The sequence below is a fragment of the Hemitrygon akajei genome, unplaced genomic scaffold (assembly GCF_048418815.1).
Source record: "Hemitrygon akajei unplaced genomic scaffold, sHemAka1.3 Scf000058, whole genome shotgun sequence".
Taxonomy (NCBI): domain Eukaryota; kingdom Metazoa; phylum Chordata; class Chondrichthyes; order Myliobatiformes; family Dasyatidae; genus Hemitrygon; species Hemitrygon akajei.
This window is the reverse complement of record NW_027331944.1, coordinates 3,464,515-3,489,873: the sequence shown is the minus strand read 5'-3', so window position 1 is coordinate 3,489,873 and position 25,359 is coordinate 3,464,515. Positions and strand designations below refer to the sequence as shown.

General features: G+C 46.6%; 2 protein-coding genes across 2 annotated transcripts in view; both read right to left on the bottom strand.

Annotated features, from left to right (window-relative positions):
• The window catches only part of LOC140721622 (NACHT, LRR and PYD domains-containing protein 3-like), a 1,017,925-nt gene extending 995,928 nt beyond the window's left edge, over positions 1–21,997 (bottom strand). The window contains exon 1 of the mRNA XM_073036433.1: positions 21,899–21,997. The gene's annotated coding sequence lies outside the window, so the exon portion shown is untranslated. The remainder of the gene's footprint in view (positions 1–21,898) is intronic.
• Positions 1–23,004, bottom strand: part of LOC140721618 (NACHT, LRR and PYD domains-containing protein 3-like) — a 56,819-nt gene extending 33,815 nt beyond the window's left edge. The window contains exons 1-6 of the mRNA XM_073036430.1: positions 22,870–23,004; positions 12,345–12,437; positions 6,717–6,884; positions 5,224–5,320; positions 2,708–3,121; positions 897–1,063 (exon numbers count right to left, since the gene is read on the bottom strand). Of these exons, the coding sequence (XP_072892531.1) occupies positions 897–1,063; positions 2,708–3,121; positions 5,224–5,233 (591 nt within the window). The 5' untranslated portion in view covers positions 5,234–5,320; positions 6,717–6,884; positions 12,345–12,437; positions 22,870–23,004. The remainder of the gene's footprint in view (positions 1–896; positions 1,064–2,707; positions 3,122–5,223; positions 5,321–6,716; positions 6,885–12,344; positions 12,438–22,869) is intronic.
• Between the last annotated feature and the right edge of the window lie 2,355 nt (positions 23,005–25,359).

Genomic DNA, 25,359 nt, shown 5'->3' with positions numbered 1-25,359 from the left:
ATGTTACCTGGACTGGAAGACCTAAGTTATAAGAAAAGAGTGAACTGATTAGGACTTTATTCATTGGAACATGAAAGATTGAGCGGAGATTTGATAGAAGTGTAGACAATTACATTGGGATATAGATAGGATAAATGCAAGCAGGCATTTTGTACTGAGGTAAAGAGGTACTGCAACAAGGGGTTATCACTAAAGGGTGAAAGGTGAAAAGTTCAAAGGGTACAAAAGTGAAACCGGTTTACTCAGAGGGTGGTGAGAGTGCGAAACTAGCTAGCAGGGCAAGTAGTGCAAGTGGTTAAGAGAATTCTGAAAAGATGCATGCATAATGAGCGTATAGAGCGCCATGGCCCGGTGCAGGTCAATGGGAATAAGTAGATTCTGTAGTCTGGCATGGAATAGATGGGCCAAAAGGCCTGGTTCTGCACTGTACTTTGCTGTGACTATGACAAGTCAGCCACACATTGTTTGGGAACTCACGGAACCAAGACAAGCTGTGGTTAGCTGGTTTCCCTCCCTCAGGTACCGCAGTGAAGCCGGTTGGCCCCATTGACAGTTTAATACTCATCCTGGATTAATGAGATGAGGTGAAGCTACCCGACGGTTCAGCCAAGATTTGAAATTAGTTTCAGACCGAATGCCTTTTGGAAGTCCAGATATGCAGCCACTGCTCTTACTTCACACTGATAAATACAGCAGGTGATACAAGAAAAGGTGATGCTAAACCTGCAGTTCCCAGTGCTCCCCACCTTAAAAACTGAAACCAGATCTGCGAGAGACGAGTCAGAGATCAAAGCCTCCATTCCCAAGTCGATCTCCTAAAACGTGCAGGAGTTTAATGTTGATCCCTATTCCCTCTGATACCAGCAGATCAGTGACAATACACGAACTGCACTCACCTCATTTTCTTCTCTACTGAAATGTCCCTCCTTTGTCAACATCCAACCCAGTCTCTCAACCTTTTCTTCAATTGCTTGTTTGAGTCTGTCCCTGTAGAACTTTGTCAGTTGGTACAGTCGATATTTCTCCCCCTGTGCCAGGAGGTCGGAGATTGTAAACTCTGGCTCTGTGAATATAAAAAGGAAAATGTAGGCTTGAACTCAGATATCCCTCGTCTCCACCGCTCTCACCCAACTCAACAAAAAACCGTGTCTTGAACCTGCCTACAGATACAAAACTGGATTAATTCTCCATCTCCAACACCATCACACTGAGCACGGAGTCCCCCTACGGCTGTGGGCACAGACCACTGCTGTTCACTCTGCTGACCCACGACTGTGCTGCAACACACAGCTCGATCCAAATCATCAAGTTCGCCGATGACACGACCGTGGTGGGTCTCATCAGCAACAACGACGAGTCAGCTTACAGAGAGGAGGTGCAGCGGCTATCGGACTGGTGCAGAGCCAACAAACTGTCTTTGAATGTGAACAGAACAAAAGTGATGGTTGTTGACTTCAGGAGGGCACGGAGTGACCACTCCCCACTGAAGATCGACGGCTCCTCGGTAGAGATCGTTAAGAGCAACTATTTTCTTGGTGTTCATCTAGCGGAGAATCTCACCTGGTCCCTCAACACCAGCTCCATAGCAAAGAAAGCCCAGCAGCGTCTCTAATTTCTGCGAAGGCTGAGGAAAGTCCATCTCCCACCCCCCATCTTCATCACATTCTACAGTGCTTGTATTGAGAGCATCCTGAGCAGCTGCACCACTGCCTGGTTCGGAAATTGCACCATCTCAGATCGCAAGACCCTGCAGCGTATGGTGAGGTCAGCTGAGAAGATCATCGGGGTCTCTCTTCCCGCCATTACGGCCATTTACACCACACGCTGCATCGGTAAAGCAAACAGCATTATAAAGGATCCATGCACCCCTCATACAATCTCTTCTCCCTCCTGCCATCTGGGAAAATGCACCGAAGCATTCGGGCTCTCACGACCAGACTGTGTAACAGTTTCTTCCCCCAAGCTATCAGAATGCTCAATACCCAGTGCCTGGCCTGACACCTTACTGCCCTATTGTCACGTATATTATTTATTGTAATGTCTGCACTGTTTTGTGCACTTTATGCAGTCCTAGATTGCTGTGTAGATTAGTGTAGTTGTTGTGTGGTTTTTTTTTCTTTTCCTCTGTTGTTTTTTTTTTTACGTAGTTCAGTCTAGTTTTTGTAATGTGTCATGCAACACCATGGTCCTGAAAAACGACTCATTTTTACTATGTACTGTATCAGCAGTTACAGTCAAAATGGCAATAAAAAAGTGACTTGACTTGACTTGAATGTAACACTTGCCTGAAAGCCTACCCAACAATGTTCTAGGCATTACGTAATAGAAGGACCACATTTAATATAAACCAGTCCATCCCCCATCCGACCCATTCACCTATTTAAATTTGGATGGGCATAAATGTTGGGACTGTCGGTAATATGCGCTTCCCGGAGACACTCTCTCCATCCTGGCGAATACATTTCCCCTGATACACATCCTGGAAACACTCTCCTCATCTGGACAGCTGCATTTCCTCCAATTCACATCCTGGAAATCCTCAGAGCAGGTAGTACATTTCCTATAGTGGGGTAACGGCTGCCCAGTGCACCACATGTACCACACCCACACATTTTCCCTCTCCTCTGACCAACCCTCCAACAAGGCCTCACCTTTACCCTCCACCCTGCCGCATTCTGTGAGCACATCACGCTCATATTTCACTCACCCGCTTCTTCTTGGGGACTTGACAGTTCTGTGTTCAATGAGCTTCCGAGTTGACAGACAGTCGCCTCACTTGTGCCGGTTCCAGGGTCCTGATCGGTGTCTCTGACGTCACTGTCTCTGGGCTGACAGGTAGTCGCCTCACTTGTGCTGGTTCCAGGGTCCTGATCGGTGTCTCTGACGTCACTGTCTCTGGGCTGACAGACAGTCGCCTCACTTGTGCCGGTTCCAGGGTCCGGATCAGTGTCTCTGACGTCACTGTCTCTGGACTGAATTTTCTCCTCCTCCTCTGCGGCCGGACCGCATTCCATTGGGACATCGCTCTCAATCTGACCCTGCGTTGGTACCTTGCTTCCCGTGTCCCGATCATCTTCCCTTGATGATCCGCCTGGTAAAATCCTCTTCAGTACTTTCCATACTAGTTTCAATTTTCCACATGAAATAAATAATGAATTGCAAGTTATACAAGTATGATTTAGATCTGAGCAAAACTGATTCAGACTGCAATGGAGCCGAGACTCTGGCTGATCAGATTTGGAGGGAAACTGTGCTGGTTACTGTGACCCGTACACCCTGTCAGGTGACGATCCCGATAAGCCGGTGACTGGACACATTTACTCCCAGTAAAATAGCACGATAAGCACAGTAATACTAATCACAGCAGTTGAACGCACGGATGACCACGGGATCATAATGCACCGGTGTCCGGTGATACTGGGAAATATCACTGTGATTATCTTCCACAAGCTAAAATCTCCCTCGGTCACTAACTGTCCAGTAGTCTGTGTCACACAAAGACCAGCAACGGGATTACACATGGTCCAGTCTGCTGGATCACACATTCTCCAGTTGCCTTGTCACACGAGGGGCTGGAGACTGGACAAGGGGACTGGAGTTGCTTTCTCCAGTCCCCTTGGTCACCGACTGACCATTCCCTTGAGACGCACGTCGTCCGGTCCTCTGGGTCGCAGGCTGACCTTTCCCTTGCGATATATGCTGTCCTCTTCCCTGGTTCCCTTCTTATCCCCCACCTGCTGATCATCATGTAACAACTATGCATGTCATTGGCAAAGTCTTGGTTATAGAGCTTTGTGTGTAGTTGCAGTTGCTAATCGATAGGATGGAGGTGATGAAGGTGGAAAGTGTGAAGTGAAGAATGAACACTACGGTACTGGGCTAGGGTGTTGTTTTTTGTGTTAAATGGGTGGGCTGGGACTGCTTGCCCTGGAGCTGAGGAGCTTGAAGGGAAGAGAGACGCACGCACGCGCGCACACACGCACACACGCACACACGCACACACACACACACACACACACACACACACACACACACACACACACACACACACACACACACACACACACACACACACACACACACACACACACACACACACAGTAATCAGGGGTGCAGTTAGGGTAGATGGTCACAGTCTTTTACCCCGGGTAGGGGATTCTGAGGCTCGAGGGCAGAGATTTAAAAGAGACCAAAGGGACATTTTTCCACATGGTGGCTGATGGGTATAAATTACATGCACCCAGAGGAGGCCGCAAACACAAATAAAATTACAAAATTGAGAGCATGTGGGCAGGAAAAAGGGGAGAAGAAGTTTACTCGGGAAATTTGGGAAAACTGCAGGAAAATGGGACATTTAGATCAGCATGAATTATATGGGCCGAAGGACCCGTTTCCAGGCTGGAGCATCGTTTTTATTCCAGCTGGAATCTCAGATTTGAGCACAATCACAATGTCTACAGGTGACAGAGACATTTGGTCATTGGTTATGCCGGGTTTCCCAGCCAAGATCCTGGGAATTTAAATTCAGGTAGAAGATCATATCAAGAGGGAAATATTTAGAAACTCAGGTTCACCATTTCTCCACAGCCCAGACATTCACTGGCAAATGTATCTACAATGAGCTGCCTCCTGATCCTCAGCCATTCCCAGCACCGGCAATGATCTCCGCTCCGCTACAGAAAACAGATTTCGGTGGCACCCCTCCTCCTTTGCGTAGCAGGCAAGAAAAACCAGGGGGGAGTTGGTAGCTTTCCTTCCAAAACCTGAAATGCTGTGTTATCATAGAACCTCGGAAATCCCGGAAATGCTCCTATCATCTGCTTCTGAATTTTATAAATGAAAGTTGAAGATGTCTTACTCCTCAGGGCCTGTCTGGAGGTGAAACGGACCCTGACCCTGAACATTCACATAAACGACAAGATCGCTGTCACATTCCTGTCTGTGTTTCACTCACGACCACCTGTTTCAGGAGCCCCTGCTCCTTTCACTCAGCTGAAGCTTTGTATGATGAGCGGAGTGATTCGACCATTACTGGTGTCAGGTCCCTGCGCTGGAACTGTTGGGTTGATCAATTACTCAAGGCCGCTTTACCAGTGGGATAAATGACACTGCTTGATGAAACTTTTCTATGCCCTGTTAACACCTGTGTCAGTTTTGTTTTCCATCTGAACTATTGTGTACAAACGCGATAGAAGTTTAATTCAAAGATCGCTGTGATCATACCTTTGGCCATTCTGATTCTGACTGACGATTGTTGATTGTCGTCGTCTTGTTTACACTTTGGTCGCTCTGCAGGACAGCTCCGCCTGCTGGTGAGGCTCTAAATTTCACAACAAGCAGACAGTGAGTCAGAGAGTACGACTACATTGCAAATATGACAGTATTTCCATCCCCTGTTGCATTTGGCATGGGGACCAAACATTCCCTGTTAGTAACCACTTCCACACCATATCTGTCCACTGATGCCTGGCGCATCTACTGACAGAGTCACAGAGCAATAAAATCCAAATTCAGAGCGTTCAACCCAACGAGACAATGACAACCACAGTGCCCGCTGAGATGGTCACAATTTCCTGTGATGGGGCCATCTCCCTTCTGGCCTCTTCACTCCATCTACACACCCCAACTGCTTTTTGAATTATGCAACTGCACGTGCCTCATCCACTTCCTCTGGCTGTTTCCTCCACATGATCCCCAACATCTGCATGAATCCGCTGCTGATCAGATTGGCTTTGCAATCTCTTTACCAGCCCCTGTCCATTTAGATCCCCTAGATGCTACGATAATCTTCTCTGTGAACAGAACTACTAATGTTGTGCATTCTGCGAACTTACCTGTCAAGTAATCCTTGTGGAATCGCATCCAAATCATTGCAATAAAATAACGAATATCAAAGGTCCCAATTTGTAGCCTCATAGCACACCGCTAATTACTCGCCTCCATTGCGAGGAGAAACCTTCAACCACCACCCTTTGCTTGCTACCTTGAAGCTAATTTTGAATACATCCAATTTGCTCTCTCTGGTCAGCATGGGACCTAATCATTGGGGCCAAGCTGTCATGTGACACTTTGTCAAAGGCTTTACTGAAGTCCCATGCACAACGTCCATTGGAACCTAACTTTGAATTTCCACCTCTGCTTAATGTCACGTTCACAGGTTCTGACAATGTAATTAACAGAAACGTACTTGATGAGGCCAAGGTATGTCAATGTAAATTATGGGTTGCCATGTGCTCATTAGGACTGAATAAAATGCAGTGTTGGGATATTTTGCTTTATAAATGGTCTGTTCTCTGCAGAGGCCTACGCGACGATATATTCGAGGGTAAGTATATCACTGCAGATTACAATAGCCAATGGGATCAAGGGCATGTTGCTGCAGTTCATGGTAACTCCACCTTTCTACAATCACTACAACACGACACACTCGGGGCTTTTTATAAAGGGAGGAAATTGTCAATGCATTTTAGGATGATTATAACGTAACAAGGAAACATCAGAACTAAACAAAAGCTTCTTCAGATGATGCAGCACCTTCAAATGAGCAAACACTCAGAGAATGTGAGTGTCTGTAAAGAGCTGGGCTGCTGAAAGCACATTACCAGACCTGGAGTGATTGCAACTTGGTCTGACCGAGGCATTCCACCTATTTCGTACCTTCCTTTGTAAAGATATGTAATGTTTACAGGACCAGTGTTCGAGTGAATGAGACTCACCAAACTTTCTCCTGACTGAATCAATGAAAACTCTGAGTCAGAGGGTTCTCTTCAGTTGGTACTCTCAGTCCTCGGGCTGGTTCACTTGTCGCTGTTCCCTCGTTCTCATTTGTGGCTTCTTTCCAGCTGTGGGCTTTTCTTCCAATAAATCTCTCACCGCAGGTCGAACTTTAACCAGAGAGATAATGAAGCACATTAACAATACAAAGGAGAAAAAAATATTTCTGCTCAATTTTTTCAAAAGCGAATCTCACTGAAATTTAAACGCTGAAGACAAATAAAAGAATCTCATGGAACAAATCTATAATTGTCCCTCACAGGTCACAAATCCTGATACGGGATATGAAGGACTCATCATTCAGTCATGATAAGATATCAGAGCAGAATGAAGTGATTCAGTCCATCGAGTCTCCTCCATCATTCAATCATGGTTAATTTTTTTTTTGCCCCAATGTCATATTCCTGCGTCCTCTTATAAAGTGCTGGGAACTCGGTACAGCAGATTGGATCTGTGGAACAAGACACTGTGGAAGACCCAGTATCAGAACTGGGATTATCCAGGATGATGCGTGATATGCTGAACGCTTAATTGCGCAATTTGGCCCAGATCACATCCTTGCTCAGACCTATAATGGGGGAGTTACTACACACAGTGTTCTGAAAAGATAGTAAAAGTGATTATCGGGGCATTAATAGTGATCTTTCGAGAAACAAAAACGAAAAGCTCTTGAATTTATAGTAAATGGACCATCTAGTTATTCGCTGCTCAATATTAGTTCTATATCATTCAGCACCTGAGCGTCTTTGCCTCACAGTACGCTCCCACGGACAAGGCGAAATTATTATTAATTTTTCTTGCGTTATTCATTACTATTTCCTGGATACCAGAGAGGCTCCCGGTGAAACTGTTCTGTCCACTCTATTGACTTTTAACATCTCCTCTATAACAGGAAGCACGATAATGTACCATATTCAATCGTGATTAATATGCATAGCATGTAACGTGGTTCGGTCTCCAATGTTCCCTCTAATTACTATTTTTGCAGCTACATGGATCAACCATTGCTCTGAGCCGGGAATTTTCACACGGACTGAGAAAAGCACAACATCGTAGATGTGTCCTCTTTTGTAAAATGCAACTATGAATATTTTAGGATGAAGACAGACGAGAAAAAAAATTCTTCTGATTTTACTTACTAATTAAAGGACAGGATAAAAATGCAGTACAACAAAGAAAAACGTTCAGGTTTCATAAACGTTTATCCGGCAGTGTTTAATTCCATCTGCACTGCAGCAAAGGCTCCGTTCGTGGGAGCATTTTGGTTCTGCAGACTAAAGTCCCTTCCCGTACTGAGCATGCGCGATGTCGTCAGCGCGTTATCAGAGCTGTGAGCGGGGCCTCGGAAATGGACCTGCAGATGCTGCAGCCCTGCGGTACAACGGGATCACATGACGGGTGGACGGTCTCAGGATCGAAATACTCTGAGGAAAGTTGTCAATTCAGTCAGCTCCATCATGGGCAGTAGCCTCCGTAGCATCGAGAACATCGTCATGGAGCGATGCCTCAAAATGGCGGCATCAGTCATTAGGGATCTGCTTCACCAAGGAGATGCCCTCTTCTCATTGGTATCACTAGGAAGGTGGTACAGGAGATTGAAGGCACACACTCAACTAGTTAGGAACCACTTCCTACCCTCTGCCATCCCATTTCTGAATTGACATGGAACCCATGAACCTACTTCACTGAATTCATTTTTGCAATAATTGTTTAACTTTTAGTAACAGATATTTACTGTAATGCAGTTTTTTCTCTACTATTATATATTGCATTGTACTGTTGCCACAAAGCCAACAACATTCACTACGTATGCCTGTGATATGACACACCCTCCTGATGACTCTTCGGGGATTAATTCCGATTGAGTCCATCGGGCTGAAGATCCACTTCCCGTGTTCTTCTCTGTTCCCCAATAACAAACTGTGCAGCTGGACGGCCAAAGATCAGATCCTCATCCCTGGGACAATAACAGCCATCGTGAGCCAGTAATGCCGCTGTTCCACTTGTCAGTGATGGGAAACCATCTTTATCGTTTCACTTTCCAGAGAGCCGGACTCTGGGCATTGCCGATTTGGGGCTGGGTTCACAGGGATATCCGAGGCTTTTTGAAACAGACTCGTTCCCACTGCCCTGAGAGGACACTTGCAGTGTGGATGGTCCTGCAGCAGCCCTGGGGTCATCAGATCCTGGACTCAGACAATGGGCAACAGCACAGCTACACAAAGTCTCTACACCCCCCCCCCCCCCCCATTTCCTAACTTTTATGGTTCGTTTCTCCCCAGAGCAGTGAAGGTATGATGTGCAAGAATGTTGTTGGTCAGTTATCAGACTGGAACAACGTGACACTTACTGCTCTGGGAGAGAGAACAGTTAATTTACTGAATTAAAAATATATCGTTCAGTACAATGTAGCAAGACATTTGGCAGAGTCCCACCTGGGAGATTAGTCAAGAAGGTTTGGCATTCAGAATGAGGTGGTAAATTGGTTTGGACATTGGTTTTGCGGGAGAAGCCAGTAAGTGGTGGAAGATGGTTTGACTCTCTGACTGGAGACCAGTGACTCGTGGGGTGCAGTGGGGGTCGGTGCTAGGTTCATTGTTGCTTATCATCTCGGTCAACGCTCTGGATGACTTAATTACTGCAATAGTTGTTTTTTGTTCAACAGTAGGTTATTTGCTGTGGTCCGTACTTATCAACTTAGTTTACAGTAACTCTGTAGTCAGAGCTTTTCTTGTGCACAGACCAGGCAGAAATTGGCCACTCAGCCCATCGAGCCTGCTGCCCCACACAGTGAAATCATGGTGTTCGCTCTGCAATGCCGCCTGTCGCTTTCTGTAACTGGTCACCCCACCCCCAATGTTTGTTATGTACCGAGACCTTGAACAGAATCAACGTCTTTTCTTTTAACGGGCGTTGAGGAAATCAGCTCAAAACACCAACAATAAACACAGTCATGAGAAAAACGACATGCATTCATCTGAAGTCACAAGTTTTAGAAACAGAAGCCATGTTGACTAAACATCTTTTTGCACACTTGCTTTGGAATCGTAACCCCTGATTCAGGAACTGTTTTTAACCTTGACATGAATTGTGGAGAATCTCAACCGTGCAGACAGGATAATGCAAGAACACAAATACCACGACCGCCAGAAGAGACAAAATAGAGCGAATAACTTATTCCAATACACACAAAATGCCGGAAGAGCTCAGCAGGCCAGGCAGCATCTGGGAAAGGAGTCTTGCCAAAGGGTTTCGGCCCAAAACGTCATCTGTTCACTCTTTTCCTAGATGCTGTCTGGCCTGCTGAGTTTCTCCAACATTTTGTGTGTGTTGCTCCAGCATCTGCAAATGTTCTCTTGTTTGCAAGTAACTTCTTGATCACTGGTCCAAAACACGGGTAACGTGTCAACTGGAAGTAAAGATCAGAAATAAAGAACAGAAGCTGAATTCACCTTAATTCACCAAGAATGTTTAGTCTCCCTGTGGGTATATTTTCAAGTCGTTTTCTTCTAGTTTCACACCAGACCATCAGACGAGGGTCATTTAGTAACTATGGGGGAGGGGCCGATGTTGCTGCTCTGTGAGACTCACAGTGCAATTTTCTGTGTGCAAGCTGCTGCCTGTCTGCAGGGCAAATTCTGACACGCAGGCATTCCTCGGAGCAGGGAGCGGCTTCTCTGCTGAAAACAAACTACTTCAACATTTCACGCTCACCTTCAACTGTGAAGAAAGCTAATTTAACACTGAATTTAAATATTTCTGTAACAGGAAAAAACATTAAAACACCGATGATATAGAAAAGAAAGTTCAACAGTGTCTGCAATCTGAATGTCTACTTATTACAATTGCTATTAGACGTTGAGAGTTTCCAGTAGTTTATTTTACTTCAAACATCCAATATCTGTAGTTTTAGTATATATATTTGCGACTTAATTGAATGAATCGATCTGTGGCATCGTCCACGGTGATGTTCCGAATGCCAATATCTTACAGTAGTTCTGTATTCTCAATAGTTTTTCCTGTGTATGTGAGTGAGTGTGTGTCAGGGAGGGCGAAGAGGGAGAGAGACTCTTTCACTGCCCTGTGGGGACATTTCGCATATCACTGCAGAAAGGTTTTTCTACAGCGTCTCAGTAGAAACCAACTGGAGAATGTTTGTAGTTGAAGGTAATTGTTTCTTTTAATCCATTTGGTCAATAATTAATTTGTTAATTTGAAGATTTCAGAGTTCCCTTCTCCCACTGACTTCCCTCCCAAGCCCGACAAAAGCCAAACCCATTGTAAATGCTCCCTGGTTCTGAAGAATCGGAGACAACACTTACTGTGATGTTGAAACCGGACGGAGTTCAGTGAGGTGCCGGGTGAGCGGTGTGCTCACCATACACAGAGATGTCAGTCTGAGCCGCTACACCCGAGGTTATTCGGTTATATAGTGTCTGTCGCTCATTACAAAACACTCGCTTTCCTTCCCGCGCTGTCCTCCCACTTGCCCCCTCCCCGCTGCGCTCTACTCCCACCCCCCGTCCACTTTTCCTCCCACCCTGTCCTTCCCCACCTACCCCGAGCTCTCTCCATCCCCCTCCCGCGCTCTACGCATCCCATGCTCAACTCTCCTTCCTCTTTCCCCACACCCTTCCCCGCTCTCTCATGCCTTCATCCCTCTCCATCTCTCCTTCTTTTTCCTGCCCAGCTACCGCCTGTCTATCCCCGTCTAATAATGTAGACTGTCATCTGCATGGGAGAATGTTCAAACATCAGAGGTGCAGAGGGAATCAGGTGTACTCGGGTCTGACTCCTGGAAGGTTAATTTATAGGTTGAGTCTATGATAAAGAAGGCAAGTGCAATGTTGTCATTTATTTTAAGGGGAATAGAATATAAAAGCAAGGAAAAAATTCTGAGTCTTTATGAGACATTAACCAGGCCATATTTCAAGTGTCATCAACAGTTTTGGGCCCAATATCTCAGAAAGCATGTGTTGTCGTTGTTGAGTGACCGCAGGAGGTTCATGAGGATGATTCCAGCAATGAAGGGGTTCACATATGAGGAGCATGTGGCAGCTTTGGGTCTGTACTCACTGGAATTTAGAAAAATGCTGGGGAATCTCACTGACACCTACTGACTATTAAAAGGACTGGCTGGGGTGAATGTGGAAAGGATGGGTCCTGTGGTGAAGGTATCCAAATCTGGGGGTTGCAGCCTTAAAATTGAGGGGCGACCGTTTAGAAAAGATTAAAGAAGGATTTGTTTTAGCCAGAGAGTAGTGAATCTGTCACAGACTGTAGTGGAGGACAATCCGTGGGTGTATTTAAGGCAAAAGTTGATTGTCTCCTGATCATTCAGAACATCAAAGGATATGGCAAGAAGGTAGATGTATAGGGTTGAGCGGGATCGGGGATCAGCCATGATGGAATGTTGGAGCTGAATTGATAGGCTGAATTCTGCTCCTGTGTCTCATGGTCTGGTGACTGTCACAAACTGATTTTTTAAGGAATCATGAAAAGAATGTTTTAGAAACAAATATAGACAATGTGAGTCTGAAGGAAGAAATGATAAAATTCCAGAAACTCACAGCAAGCAGAGCATCAACTGTAATTGGTAACGTTGTGGTTTCGAAATCATCGGTAGTGTTCTTTATATCAGCTTTCACATTCATTGACCCTCCCTGCAGCAGAAATAGTTAAGCAGACTAATAATGTGAATGTTTTCAAACCCAAATGAGAGGGAAACTTCAAACCAGTTGGATATGGTTTTAGCAGAATGGCCTAAAGTTCTGCTTTGAGAAGAACTGCCTATGGTTCTGTGGAATGTGCAGGGCCAAACAGCTGCTTCCACCAGACCCTGAGCTTGGAATCTTCCAGAAAAACAACCCGCACCTTTTCCCAGTACTCTTTCAACCTTATTTATTTATCTTCTATAGATAGATGACCAAAACTGCAGTCAATACTCCAAATTCGAACTCAGCAATGTCTTGTTCCTGCAAGGACAATAGTTTGCTCATAAACATTCCTCAGTGGATTGAAGGAGTGGCCTTATTTGATGGACACAGTCATTCAGGAGTGATGGATAGCTGAGTCCCCGTTAGTAGGGATAAAAGACAGGTCTGGAGAGACACCCTCCAGACACGCCAGTGGACACTGATTGAGTGTTGGAACCCACAAGAAAGGTCGGGGCTTCGAAGACCGAACCAGGCGGTCGGTCATTAAGGCAATCAGTGTTAACGCAGGGCTGGTGGGGACTTGTGCGTGTGTCCACTCATGCCAGAGTGACGAGTCCACCACAGAAGAACAGTCTAGCAGAAGGACGGAGGGGTCATAACTGAATAACCACACCGATACGACGGATTAAGAAAGCAAAAGAAGGTTTGCCTGACTGTAGCTGTTACATCTCACTCTCTCTCTCACCTAGATGGGGTCAGTTGTGCTGTGAGGATTACATTCCTTGACTTCTCTAGTGCCTTTAACACCATCCAGCCCAAGATCTTAAAGCACAAACTAACGGAGATGGGAGTAGACTCTCACATGGTGGATTGGATAGTGGACTACTTGACAGATAGACCTCAGTATGTGCGGTTGGGAGACTGTAGGTCTGACACGGTGGTCAGCAGCACAGGAGCGCCACAGGGAACCGTACTCTCTCCGGTCCTGTTCACCCTGTACACATCAGACTTCCAATATAACTCGGAGTCCTGCCATGTGCAGAAGTTCGCTGATGACACGGCCATAGTGGGGTGTGTCAGGAATGGACAGGAGGAGGAGTATAGGAAACTGATACAGGACTTTGTGATATGGTGCAACTCAAACTACCTGCATCTCAATATCACCAAGACCAAGGAGATGGCGGTGGACTTTAGGAGATCTAGGCCTCATATGGAGCCAGTGATCATTAATGGAGAATGTGTGGAGCAGGTTAAGACCTACAAGTATCTGGGAGTACAGTTAGACGAGAAGCTAGACTGGACTGCCAACACACATGCCTTGTGCAGGAAGGCACAGAGTCGACTGTACTTCCTTAGAAGGTTGGCGTCATTCAATGTCTGCAGTGAGATGCTGAAGATGTTCTATAGGTCAGTTGTTGAGAGCGCCCTCTTCTTTGTGGTGGCGTGTTGGGGAGGAAGCATTAAGAAGAAGGACGCCTCACGTCTTAATAAGCTGGTAAGGAAGGCGGGCTCTGTCGTGGGCAAAGTACTGGAGAGTTTAACATCGGTAGCTGAGCGAAGGGCGCTGAGTAGGCTACGGTCAATTATGGAAAACCCTGAACATCCTCTACATAGCACCATCCAGAGACAGAGAAGCAGTTTCAGCGACAGGTTACTATCGATGCAATGCTCCTCAGACAGGATGAAGAGGTCAATACTCCCCAATGCCATTAGGCTTTACAATTCAACTGCTAGGACTTAAGAACTTTTTTTTAAAGCTATTATTAATGCTTTTTGAGTTAGTGATTTAGATGCATATCATATTATTACTGAGTTAAGTATTGTATGTAATGAGTTTTTGCTACAACAAGTGTATGGGACATTGGAAAAAAATGTTGAATTTCCCCATGGGGATGAATAAAGTATCTATCTATCTATCTATCTACCATTACAATACAACAACTATAACTACATCAGCACTCATGAACTGAACTGAAGTTTATACTTTTCTATGACAATTTATTTACCCCTAGACATCAATAGAGCTTGTTTATTATTGATTATTATTATTATTCCTACACTTTTAGGTTATTACTGCTAACTGGTTTTATATGTATATTTGCATTATTGATATGGTTTTGCTTATTTTTATTAATAAACACCTTTAGTATAGTACCACCAGACTCCAACAAATTCTTCTTTCTCTGCTGGTTAGACACCCAGTTACGGGGTACGTAACAGATCCTCGCCCTGACTTTTTCCCCTCTCCCTGCTCAACCTCTCTCTCTCTCTCCACCTCATTCTGCCCCTCACCTTTACCCTTACATCAACAATATTTTAAGGGTTATTGGCAATTTTGGGAAAGTTGCACTTTTCATACACTGTGTCGTGTCTTTGTATTGAGGAATGTCACAGTTGGGAATGGCATGGATCTTTTTTTTAAAGTGTCGTGAAAAAATGTTTAAAAACAACTGCAGATAATGAGAGTTTGAAGTAAAAAAAATTAAATTCTGCAAACTCACAGCAAACAGGACAGCAACTGTAACTGGTAATGTAGCTGGTTCAAGCCCATCGGCAGTGTCGTTTATGGCATGTTACAGGTTCCTTGCAAACTATTAACAGTTTAGCACATTTGCATATGCAGAAATAGTTAAACAGAACACGGAAGTGACTTTGTTTATGTGATCGAGAGTGAAATGTCAAACCAGTTTGAATTGGTTTCAGTAGAAAGGCTGCTCCCTGTTCTGAGGAATATGCAGGCAGCTGTTTAAACACAAACCCTGAGCTCCGAGTCTCACACAAAAGCAACCTGCACCTTCCAAATCAATCAATGATATTGCCTCTTCCTTTCCAGTTCCACTGAAGGGTCTCGGCCCGAAACGTTCCCGTTGTATTCAGTTCCATACATACTGCCCGGACCTGCTGAGTTACTCCAGCATTTTGTCTTTCCCTGGTTACGAAATATCCATGACAGGGAGCGTGTGGGCAGTTTAAACACATCCAGGCTGTTGAGTATTCTTGGGGAATTAAGGTGTGAATTATTCAAGTCTGATATTAATTTCGGATCTTTACTCAAACTTTTGTCTGTGATCAAGCAGTCATGGTTAGAGAGTCATATCGAAACAGAACACAGTACAGGTGCATTGTCTGAGCCATTTAAACCACCTGTTCCCACCCACCTGCACGGTAGCCATATTCCCCCATCTGTGGCGACCCACTTCCTAGCGCACTCGAACCGGCTCACAAATAGCCAGCGCGCCGGCACAAAGGCCAGTCCCAAAAGGGCGCCAGGTCTGCTTCACCAACAAAGGGAAAAGCCTGCGCGGGACAGTGAGTACGTGCCCCCTACAGCATCCGCGCCCGGGGAGGGCGGGATCAGGGAGGCTTTAAAGCGAGGCTGTGAAGTTCGAATAAAATCTTCTTATTTAACTGCAGTTTACCGACTCAGTGTCGTTATTTCAGCGCTGCGTGTAGCACACCGCTACAATTGGTGACCCCGACGGTCCAAACGATATTTGGACCGGAGATGGACGATGCCTCCTCTGTTCATGCGGTTTCGTTGAAACTGCCAAGCTTCTGGACGCTGCGACCTCACCTATGGTTCCAGCAAGCTGAAGCCCAATTCCACGTTCGGCAGATAACCTCAGAGGACACACGTTACTACTACGTGGTGAGCTCCCTCGACCAGGAGACAGCCGCCCAGGTTGAGGAGTTCATACAGTCGCCCCCGGAGGATGGCAAATACACGGACTTCAAAGCCCTACTCATAAGGACTTTCGGACTCTCACGGCGCGAGCAGGCTGCCCGCTTACTGCACCTGGATGGCTTGGGAGACAGACCTCCATCAGCTTTAATGAATGAGATGTTGTCTCTGACCGGCGGACACACACCCTGCCTCATGTTTGAGCAGGCATTCCTGGAGCAGCTGCCCGAGGACATACGCCTGCTGCTGTCCGACGCGGATTTCAGCGACCCCCGGAAGGTGACAGTCCGGGCGGACTTGCTGTGGAATGCCAAGAAGGTGAGTGGGGCGTCCATCGCACAGATCACCCGGCCACGCTTCCAGCAGCAAACCAGTCCAGGCCCGGCCACAGAGCCCGCTAAACCCAGTGGCAGGGGTGAGGAGCCCAACAAATGGTGCTTCTACCACCAGCGGTGGGGCGCAGAAGTCCGCCGCTGTAGCCTGCCCTGCAAGTTCCCGGGAAACGCCAGGGCCAGCCGCCGCTGATGGCTACGGCGGCTGGCCATCGGGATAGCCTCCTGTATGTGTGGGACAAGAGGTCGGGACGCCGTTTTTTGGTCAACAACGGTGCCGAGATCAGCGTCTTACCTCCGACGAGTTACGACACCCGCAGTAGGGCACCGGGTCCCCCCCAAGGGCCGTGAACGGCAGCACAGTTAGGACCTATGGCACCCGTATGGTGCAGCTACAGTTCGGCTCCAGCCGGTTCACGTGGGACTTCACACTGGCCGCAGTAGCCCAACCGCTTCTGGGTGTGGATTTTTTGCGGTCTCACAGCCTACTGGTCGACCTGCCGAGGCAGAGACGGGTCCACGCCGAGACCTTTCAGACGTTCTCCCTGGGTGCAGCCCAGTTGCCAGCCCCTCACCTCGACTCCATCACGCTGTCTGACAACGACTTCACCAGGGTCCTGGCGGATTTCCCATCTGTTCTGAAATCGTGCTCGCATGTACCACTTCTGTTGGCAGCTCGTTCCACATTCTCTCGACCCTCTGATTGAAGACTTATCCACTCATGTCCCACTAAAACTTTTCATCTTTCACCCATGATGCATGATCTCTGGTTGTCGTTTCACCCAACTTCAGTGGAAAAGACCTGCTTGCATTTACCTATCTATACCCATCTTCATATTGCACTGCTCTATCAAATCTCCTCTCAATGTTGTAGCATTTCAAGGATTAAAGTCCAAAACTATCCTGTAGGTAGGTGACCAAAACTACACACAATACTCTAAATTTGGACTCACCGATGTCATATACAACTTCAAAATAACATGCCATCTCCTGTAGTCAATAATTTAATTGATGAAGGTCACTATGCCAAAAACATTTATTAACTACCCTATCTGCCTGTGGCACTGCTTTCAATGAATTATGGACCTCTATTCCCAGATCCTTTTGTTCCACCGCAACGTTAGTGCTCTACTGTTTACTGTGTAAGACCTACCATAGCACAACACTTCACACTTGCCTGCATTAAATTCCATCTGCCATTTTCAGCTCAGTATTTCCAGCTGTTCCAGAGCCCTGTAACCTATGATAGATAATTTGCCTCTCTGTCAACTACACCCCTAATCTTGGTGTCACATGTAAATGTGCTTATCAAGTTAAAAACATTACCATCCCAATCATTGATATAGATGACAAACAGCAACGGACCCTACGATTAATGGAGACAATCATCTACCATCATAGTCCACCTTCTAATGGAGACAATCATCTCCCATCACAGTCCACCTTCTAATGGAGACAATCATCTACCATCACAGTCCACCTTCTAATGGAGACAATCATCTACCATCACAGTCCACCTTCTAATGGAGACAATCATCTACCATCACAGTCCACCTTCTGAGACAATCATCTACCATCACAGTCCACCTTCTAATGGAGACAATCATCTGCCATCACAGTCCACCTTCTGATGGAGACAATCATCTACCATCACAGTCCACCTTCTGATGGAGACAATCATCTGCCATCACAGTCCACCTTCTGATGGAGACAATCATCTGCCATCACAGTCCACCTTCTGATGGAGACAATCATCTACCATCACAGTCCACCTTCTAATGGAGACAATCATCTGCCATCACAGTCCACCTTCTGATGGAGACAATCATCTGCCATCACAGTCCACCTTCTGATGGAGACAATCATCTACCATCACAGTCCACCTTCTAATGGAGACAATCATCTACCATCACAGTCCACCTTCTAATGGAGACAATCATCTACCATCATAGTCCACCTTCTGATGGAGACAATCATCTACCATCACAGTCCACCTTCTAATGGAGACAATCATCTACCATCACAGTCCACCTTCTAATGGAGACAATCATCTACCATCACAGTCCACCTTCTGATGGAGACAATCATCTACCATCACAGTCCACCTTCTAATGGAGACAATCATCTACCATCACAGTCCACCTTCTAATGGAGACAATCATCTACCATCACAGTCCACCTTCTAATGGAGACAATCATCTACCATCATAGTCCACCTTCTGATGGAGACAATCATCTACCATCACAGTCCACCTTCTAATGGAGACAATCATCTACCATCACAGTCCACCTTCTAATGGAGACAATCATCTACCATCACAGTCCACCTTCTAATGGAGACAATCATCTACCATCACAGTCCACCTTCTGATGGAGACAATCATCTACCATCACAGTCCACCTTCTGATGGAGACAATCATCTACCATCACAGTCCACCTTCTAATGGAGACAATCATCTACCATCACAGTCCACCTTCTAATGGAGACAATCATCTACCATCACAGTCCACCTTCTAATGGAGACAATCATCTACCATCACAGTCCACCTTCTGATGGAGACAATCATCTACCATCACAGTCCACCTTCTAATGGAGACAATCATCTACCATCACCGTCCACCTTCTCCCAAAATGCCATTGTCTACTCCAATTTACTTCCTTACGTTGAACGTGATGCAAATGAATTTTCTTGACCAACCTCCCACGCAGGATTGTTAAATGCTTGCAAAAGACCATGTGAACAACATACACTTCATTGCCTTTATCGACTTTCCTGGTAACATACCCCATAACCTCATCAAAAAAAAAATTGTGTGTGTTGTCAGGAGTAAACAAAGTCATGCTGACTGTTCCAAGTCAGTCTTGTCTTTTCAAATACTTATATATGCCGTGCTTCTAATACTGATGTCAGAAGCACTGGTCTATAGTTTGCTGGTTTATTTTCTTAAGCCTTTCTTCAACAGCAGGTCTATATAACCCATGTCAGTATGGTGAGCGGGATTTTACACCATATTCCAGGTACAATCTCAACAAAACGCAAGTAATTGTTAATGTCATTTCACTCTTACACCCAATAACTCTTACAATAAATACAATGTACCTTTCACCTCCCTCTCTACCCACTGCACTTAAACTCTCCATTTTAACACACTCAGGATTTCAGTTTCTCCTACAGAAGTGGGTGATCTCACATTTCCCACACTGGACTCCAGTGACCTGTTGTTCCCACTCACTCCTTTTGCCTCCATTACCCCAAAACCTCTCAACAAGAGACACAGAACATAGAACAGTACAGCACAGTGCTCAGTCTATTCAATTAATGAAATGGCCAGCTAAACTAATCCCATCTGCCAGAACAATGTCCATATCCTTCCATTTTCCTCACATTCATGTGCTGATCAAAATATCTCTTAAAAGTCCCAATGTATCTGCCACTACCATCACCCCAGGCAGCACAGACTGGAGGGAGGTTGAACAAGATGGTTGATATACATCATTGAGATGATAGGATACAGACTGGACAGAGATTGAACAAGATGGTTGATATATATCATTGAGGTGGTGGGATACAGACTGGACAGAGGTTGAACAAGATGGTTGATATATATCATTGACGTGGTGGGATACAGACTGGACAGAGGTTGAACAAGATGGTTGATATATATCATTGAGGTGGTGGGATACAGGCTGGACAGAGGTTGAACAAGATGGTTGATATATATCATTGAGGTGGTGGGATACAGGCTGGACAGAGGTTGAACAAGATGTTGATATATATCATTGAGGTGGTGGGATACAGGCTGGACAGAGGTTGAACAAGATGTTTGATATATATCATTGAGGTGGTGGGATACAGACTGGACAGACATTGAACAAGATGGTTGATATATATCATTGATGTGGTGGGATACAGGCTGGACAGAGGTTGAACAAGATGTTGATATATATCATTGAGGTGGTGGGATACAGACTGGACAGAGGTTGAACAAGATGGTTGATATATATCATTGAGGTGGTGGGATACAGGCTGGACAGAGGTTGAACAAGATGTTGATATATATCATTGAGGTGGTGGGATACAGGCTAGACAGAGGTTGAACAAGATGTTGATATATATCATTGAGGTGGTGGGATACAGACTGGACAGAGGTTGAACAAGATGTTGATATATATCATTGAGGTGGTGGGATACAGGCTGGACAGAGGTTGAACAAGATGTTGATATATATCATTGAGGTGGTGGGATACAGGCTGGACAGAGGTTGAACAAGATGGGCGGGGAATGAGCAGATGGAATCAGCTGGGAGAAGGGATCAAGGACGATCACTGATGGTCCTCAGGAGGAGGGGTTGGTCAACAGCCCACCCCCTACATTTCTAATGAGCAGCACTGTTTATTGTTCTTGTGTTAAAATGCCTTTGTGGGATTATGATGGGATGTTCCAGTTCATTTATTGTTACCTTTTAGCTTGGATTATACAGTTACTTGCTTGTGTATTTCTGGGTCACACTAACTGTAACCAGGGTGTGTGATGGTCACCTCCCGTCTGTATGAGACTGGTTGGGTCGTGCTGGCCGGTCTATTTTGTGTTTATCACGATAAAACTGTTACTGAGTTTAATGAGCTGCCTCGTCTGTCGTTATGGACCAAATGCTCACCACAATACTACTGTATAAAAGATCTGAAAATAACAAAGCTAGAACAAACCATAAGAACTTTGGAATATACGCTTTGCCCATCAGCAAATTTTATCAATGCATCATAAAAAGTTTCCCATCCGGATACTCCACGCATTGGTACGGCGACTGCTTTGCCCGTGGCTGCAAGGAACTCCGGAGTTACGGACACAGATCAGCTCATCACAGAACCTAGTCTCCCCTACATGAACTCCTTCTGGACTTCCCACTCCCTCAGTAAAATGACAGATCCCCACAACCTGGGGCATTCTCCTTTCTCACCCACCCCGATTAGGGAGAAGATACGTATCACCAGGATTAAAAGCGGCTTATCTGAAGTGAAAACGTTTTTGAGAAGTTCCAGGAAGCGAGGCGAAGTCGACAGTTCGGGAAGTTAACGGGACTCATTGGCCAATATTAGATTTCTCCAACAAATCCACGTCAGCACAAAACGGTCACTTGGACTCCGCCGGCCAAAAATCACTGCATTCCGCAGACTGTGAGCATGCGCGATGCGATTTTCACATCGACAGAGCCGGGGGGGGGGGGGGGCCTCGGGAAAATTATTCGAACTTCACAGCTTTAAAGCCTCCCTCATCCCGTCCTCCCTGGGCGCGGATGCTCCATGGGACACCTACTCACAAACCCCCGCAGGCTTTTTCGCCTTTGTTGCGGACCTGGCCTTTGTGCCTGCGCGCTGGCTATTTGTGAGCCGGTTCGACTGCGCTAGGAAGTGGGTCGCCACAGTATCTCCATTAACCTACCTGCTCTCACCTCAAATGGATGGCCTCTTATCTTAGAAATTTCAACCCTGGGAAAAATATACCGTCTGTCCACTCTATCGCTCTCGTAATCGTATAAACGTCCATCCAGTCTCACCCCAGCCTACGCCGCTCTGGAGAAAACAACACAAGTTTGTCCAGCCTCTCGTTATAGCTCATGCCCTCTAATCCAGGCAGGGTCCTGGTAAACCTCTTCTGCGCCCTCTCCAAAGCCCCGACATCCCTCTGAGAATGGGGGTGACCAGAACTGTATGAAACACTCCAGATGTGGATTAACTAGTTTTACAAAGCTGCAACACAACTTCCCGACTTTTGAACTCAGTGCTTCAACTAATAAAGACAACCACGCCATTTGCCTTCTTACCCACCCGATTAATCTGTGCAGTCTCTCTCAGGGAGTCTAAGATCCCTCTGATCATCGACACTGTTCAGGGTTTTGCATTTAACAGTGTCCTGTCTCATACATTCGACCTACCGAGCTGCCAAGATGATCATCACTAATCAAATCTCACTGAGATTTCTCAGGTCCTGTTGAATTTATTGCCAAGTGCACAAGTACGGGAAGGTACAGGGACAGAGAAACACTGACTTGTGGCAGCTTCACAGGCAAGTACATTCAGATAACACACGGAACACAAATTGTACATTTCTCTGTCAGTAACAAGATAGAAACATGTTTTACTTCATCCTGCTAACAGGACCAGAACAACAGGGGCTGAGCGGCGGCTCATCTCAGACGGTTCGGTGTGAAGGTCTCACAACCCGGACCGACCCCGGCAGATTCTGTGAAGGAAGCGAGGCCAGGCCGCCAGTTCGGGAAAGTTCATCCCCTCCCCCTTCAGGTTTCACCGATCACCTTGTGTTTCTCTCTCCCTCCCCCACCCCCACCTTTTGTTCTCCAGTTCGGGAAAGTTAATGGCCTAACATCAGACCTCCCCGCTCCGGACCTGCGTCAATACTCACCGAAAGGAAATTCTTGGTGTCGCCCCACAGAGAATGATCCGTCCCCGGCTCCCCGCCCCAAGGGGCGAGGGTGAGGACCCCCTCCCGATCCCGATCCCACCGCCGTTCCGCTTCAACAAAGAACGAAAAACAACACCGCCCTTCCCGTACTGAGCATGCGCGATGTTGCCAGCGCGTCACCAGGTAAGTGGGCGGGGCCTCGGAACCTGCCTGACCAGGTAGACCCATTGTCTCAGATTGCTCCTGCCCACCGAGCATGCGCGATGTCGCCAGCGCGTCACCAGGTAAGTGGGCGGGGCCTCGGAACCGGCCTGTCCAGGTGGACCCATTGTCTCAGATTGCTCCTGCCCCACAGAAATCATTTCTGCATACCTTGATACCTTGAACCTGCCTGTCCAGGTGGACCCATTGTCTCAGATTGCTCCTGCCCCACAGAACTCATTTCTGCATACCTTGATACCTTGAACCTGCCTGTCCAGGTAGACCCACCGTCTCAGATTGCTCCTGCCCCACAGAACTCATTTCTGCATACCTTGATACCTTGAACCTGCCTGTCCAGGTAGACCCACCGTCTCAGATTGCTCCTGCCCCACAGAACTCATTTCTGCATACCTTGAACCTGCCTGTCCAGGTGGACCCATTGTCTCAGATTGCTCCTGCTCCACAGAACTCATTTCAGCATACCTTGATACCTTGAAACTGCCTGTCCAGGTGGACCCATTGTCTCAGATTGCTCCTGCCCCACCGAACTCATTTCTGCATACCTTGATACCTTGAACCTGCCTGTCCAGGTAGACCCATTGTCTCAGATTGCTCCTGACCCACATAACTCATTTCTGCATACCTTGATACCTTGAACCTGCCTGTCCAGGTGGACCCATTGTCTCAGATTGCTCCTGCCCCACAGAACTCATTTCTGCATACCTTGATACCTTGAACCTGCCTGTCCAGGTAGACCCACCGTCTCAGATTGCTCCTGCCCCACAGAACTCATTTCTGCATACCTTGAACCTGCCTGTCCAGGTGGACCCACCGTCTCAGATTGCTCCTGCTCCACAGAACTCATTTCTGCATACCTTGATACCTTGAAACTGCCTGTCCAGGTGGACCCATTGTCTCAGATTGCTCCTGCCCCACCGAACTCATTTCTGCATACCTTGATACCTTGAACCTGCCTGTCCAGGTAGACCCATTGTCTCAGATTGCTCCTGACCCACATAACTCATTTCTGCATACCTTGATACCTTGAACCTGCCTGTCCAGGTAGACCCATTGTCTCAGATTGCTCCTGCCCCACAGAACTCATTTCTGCATACCTTGGTACCTTGAACCTGCCTGTCCAGGTAGACCCATTGTCTCAGATTGCTCCTGCCCCACAGAACTCATTTCTACATACCTTGATACCTTGAACCTGCCTGTCCAGGTGGACCCACCGTCTCAGATTGCTCCTGCCCCACCGAACTCATTTCTGTATACCTTGATACCTTGAACCTGCCTGTCCAGGTAGACCCATTGTCTCAGATTGCTCCTGCCCCACCGAACACGTTTCTGCATACCTTGATACCGTCTTATCCCCCCCCCCCCTTGTTCAATCCCTTCCCACCTATGTTCGTGACACTTCTCACGCTTTGAATTTTTTCAATGATTTTAAGTTCCCTCGCCCCCACCGCCTTATTTTCTCCATGGACGTCCAGTCCCTATATACCTCCACCCCCGGCCAGGAAGGTCACAAAGCTCTCCGCTTCTTTTTGGATTCCAGTCCTAAACAATTCCCCTCTACAACCACTCTCCTCCGTCTAGCGGAATTAGTTCTTACTCTCAATAATTTATCCTTTGACTCCTCCCACTTCCTCCAAACCAAGGGGGTAGCCATGGGCACCCACATGGGTCCCAGTTATGCCTGCCTTTTTGTTGGTTATGTGGAACAGTCCATGTTCCAAGTCTATACGGGTATCCATCCCCCTCTTTTCCTTCGCTACATCGACGACTGCATCGGGTCTGCCTCCTGCACGCATGCTGAGCTCGTTGACTTCATTAACTATGCCTCCAACTTTCACCCTGCCCTCAAATTTACCTGGTCCATTTCCGACACCTCCCTCCCCTTTCTTGATCTTTCTGTCTCCATCTCTGGAGACGGCTTATCGACTGATATCTACTATAAGCCTACAGACTCTCACAGCTACCTGGACTATTATTCTTCCCACCCTGTCTCTTGCAAAAATGCCGTCCCCTTCTCGCAATTCCTCCATCTCCACCGCATCTGCTCTCAGGATGAGGCTTTTCATTCCAGGACGAAGGAGATGTCTTCCTTTTTTAAACAAAGGGGCTCTGACGGTAGTGTCGGAAAAGAGGATGCTGTCCAAGTTGCATGCCATCTTGGACAACGACTCCCATCCACTCCATAATGTACTGGTTAGGCACAGGATTACATTCAGCCAGAGACTCATTCCACCGAGATGTAACACTGAGCGTCATAGGAAGTCATTCCTG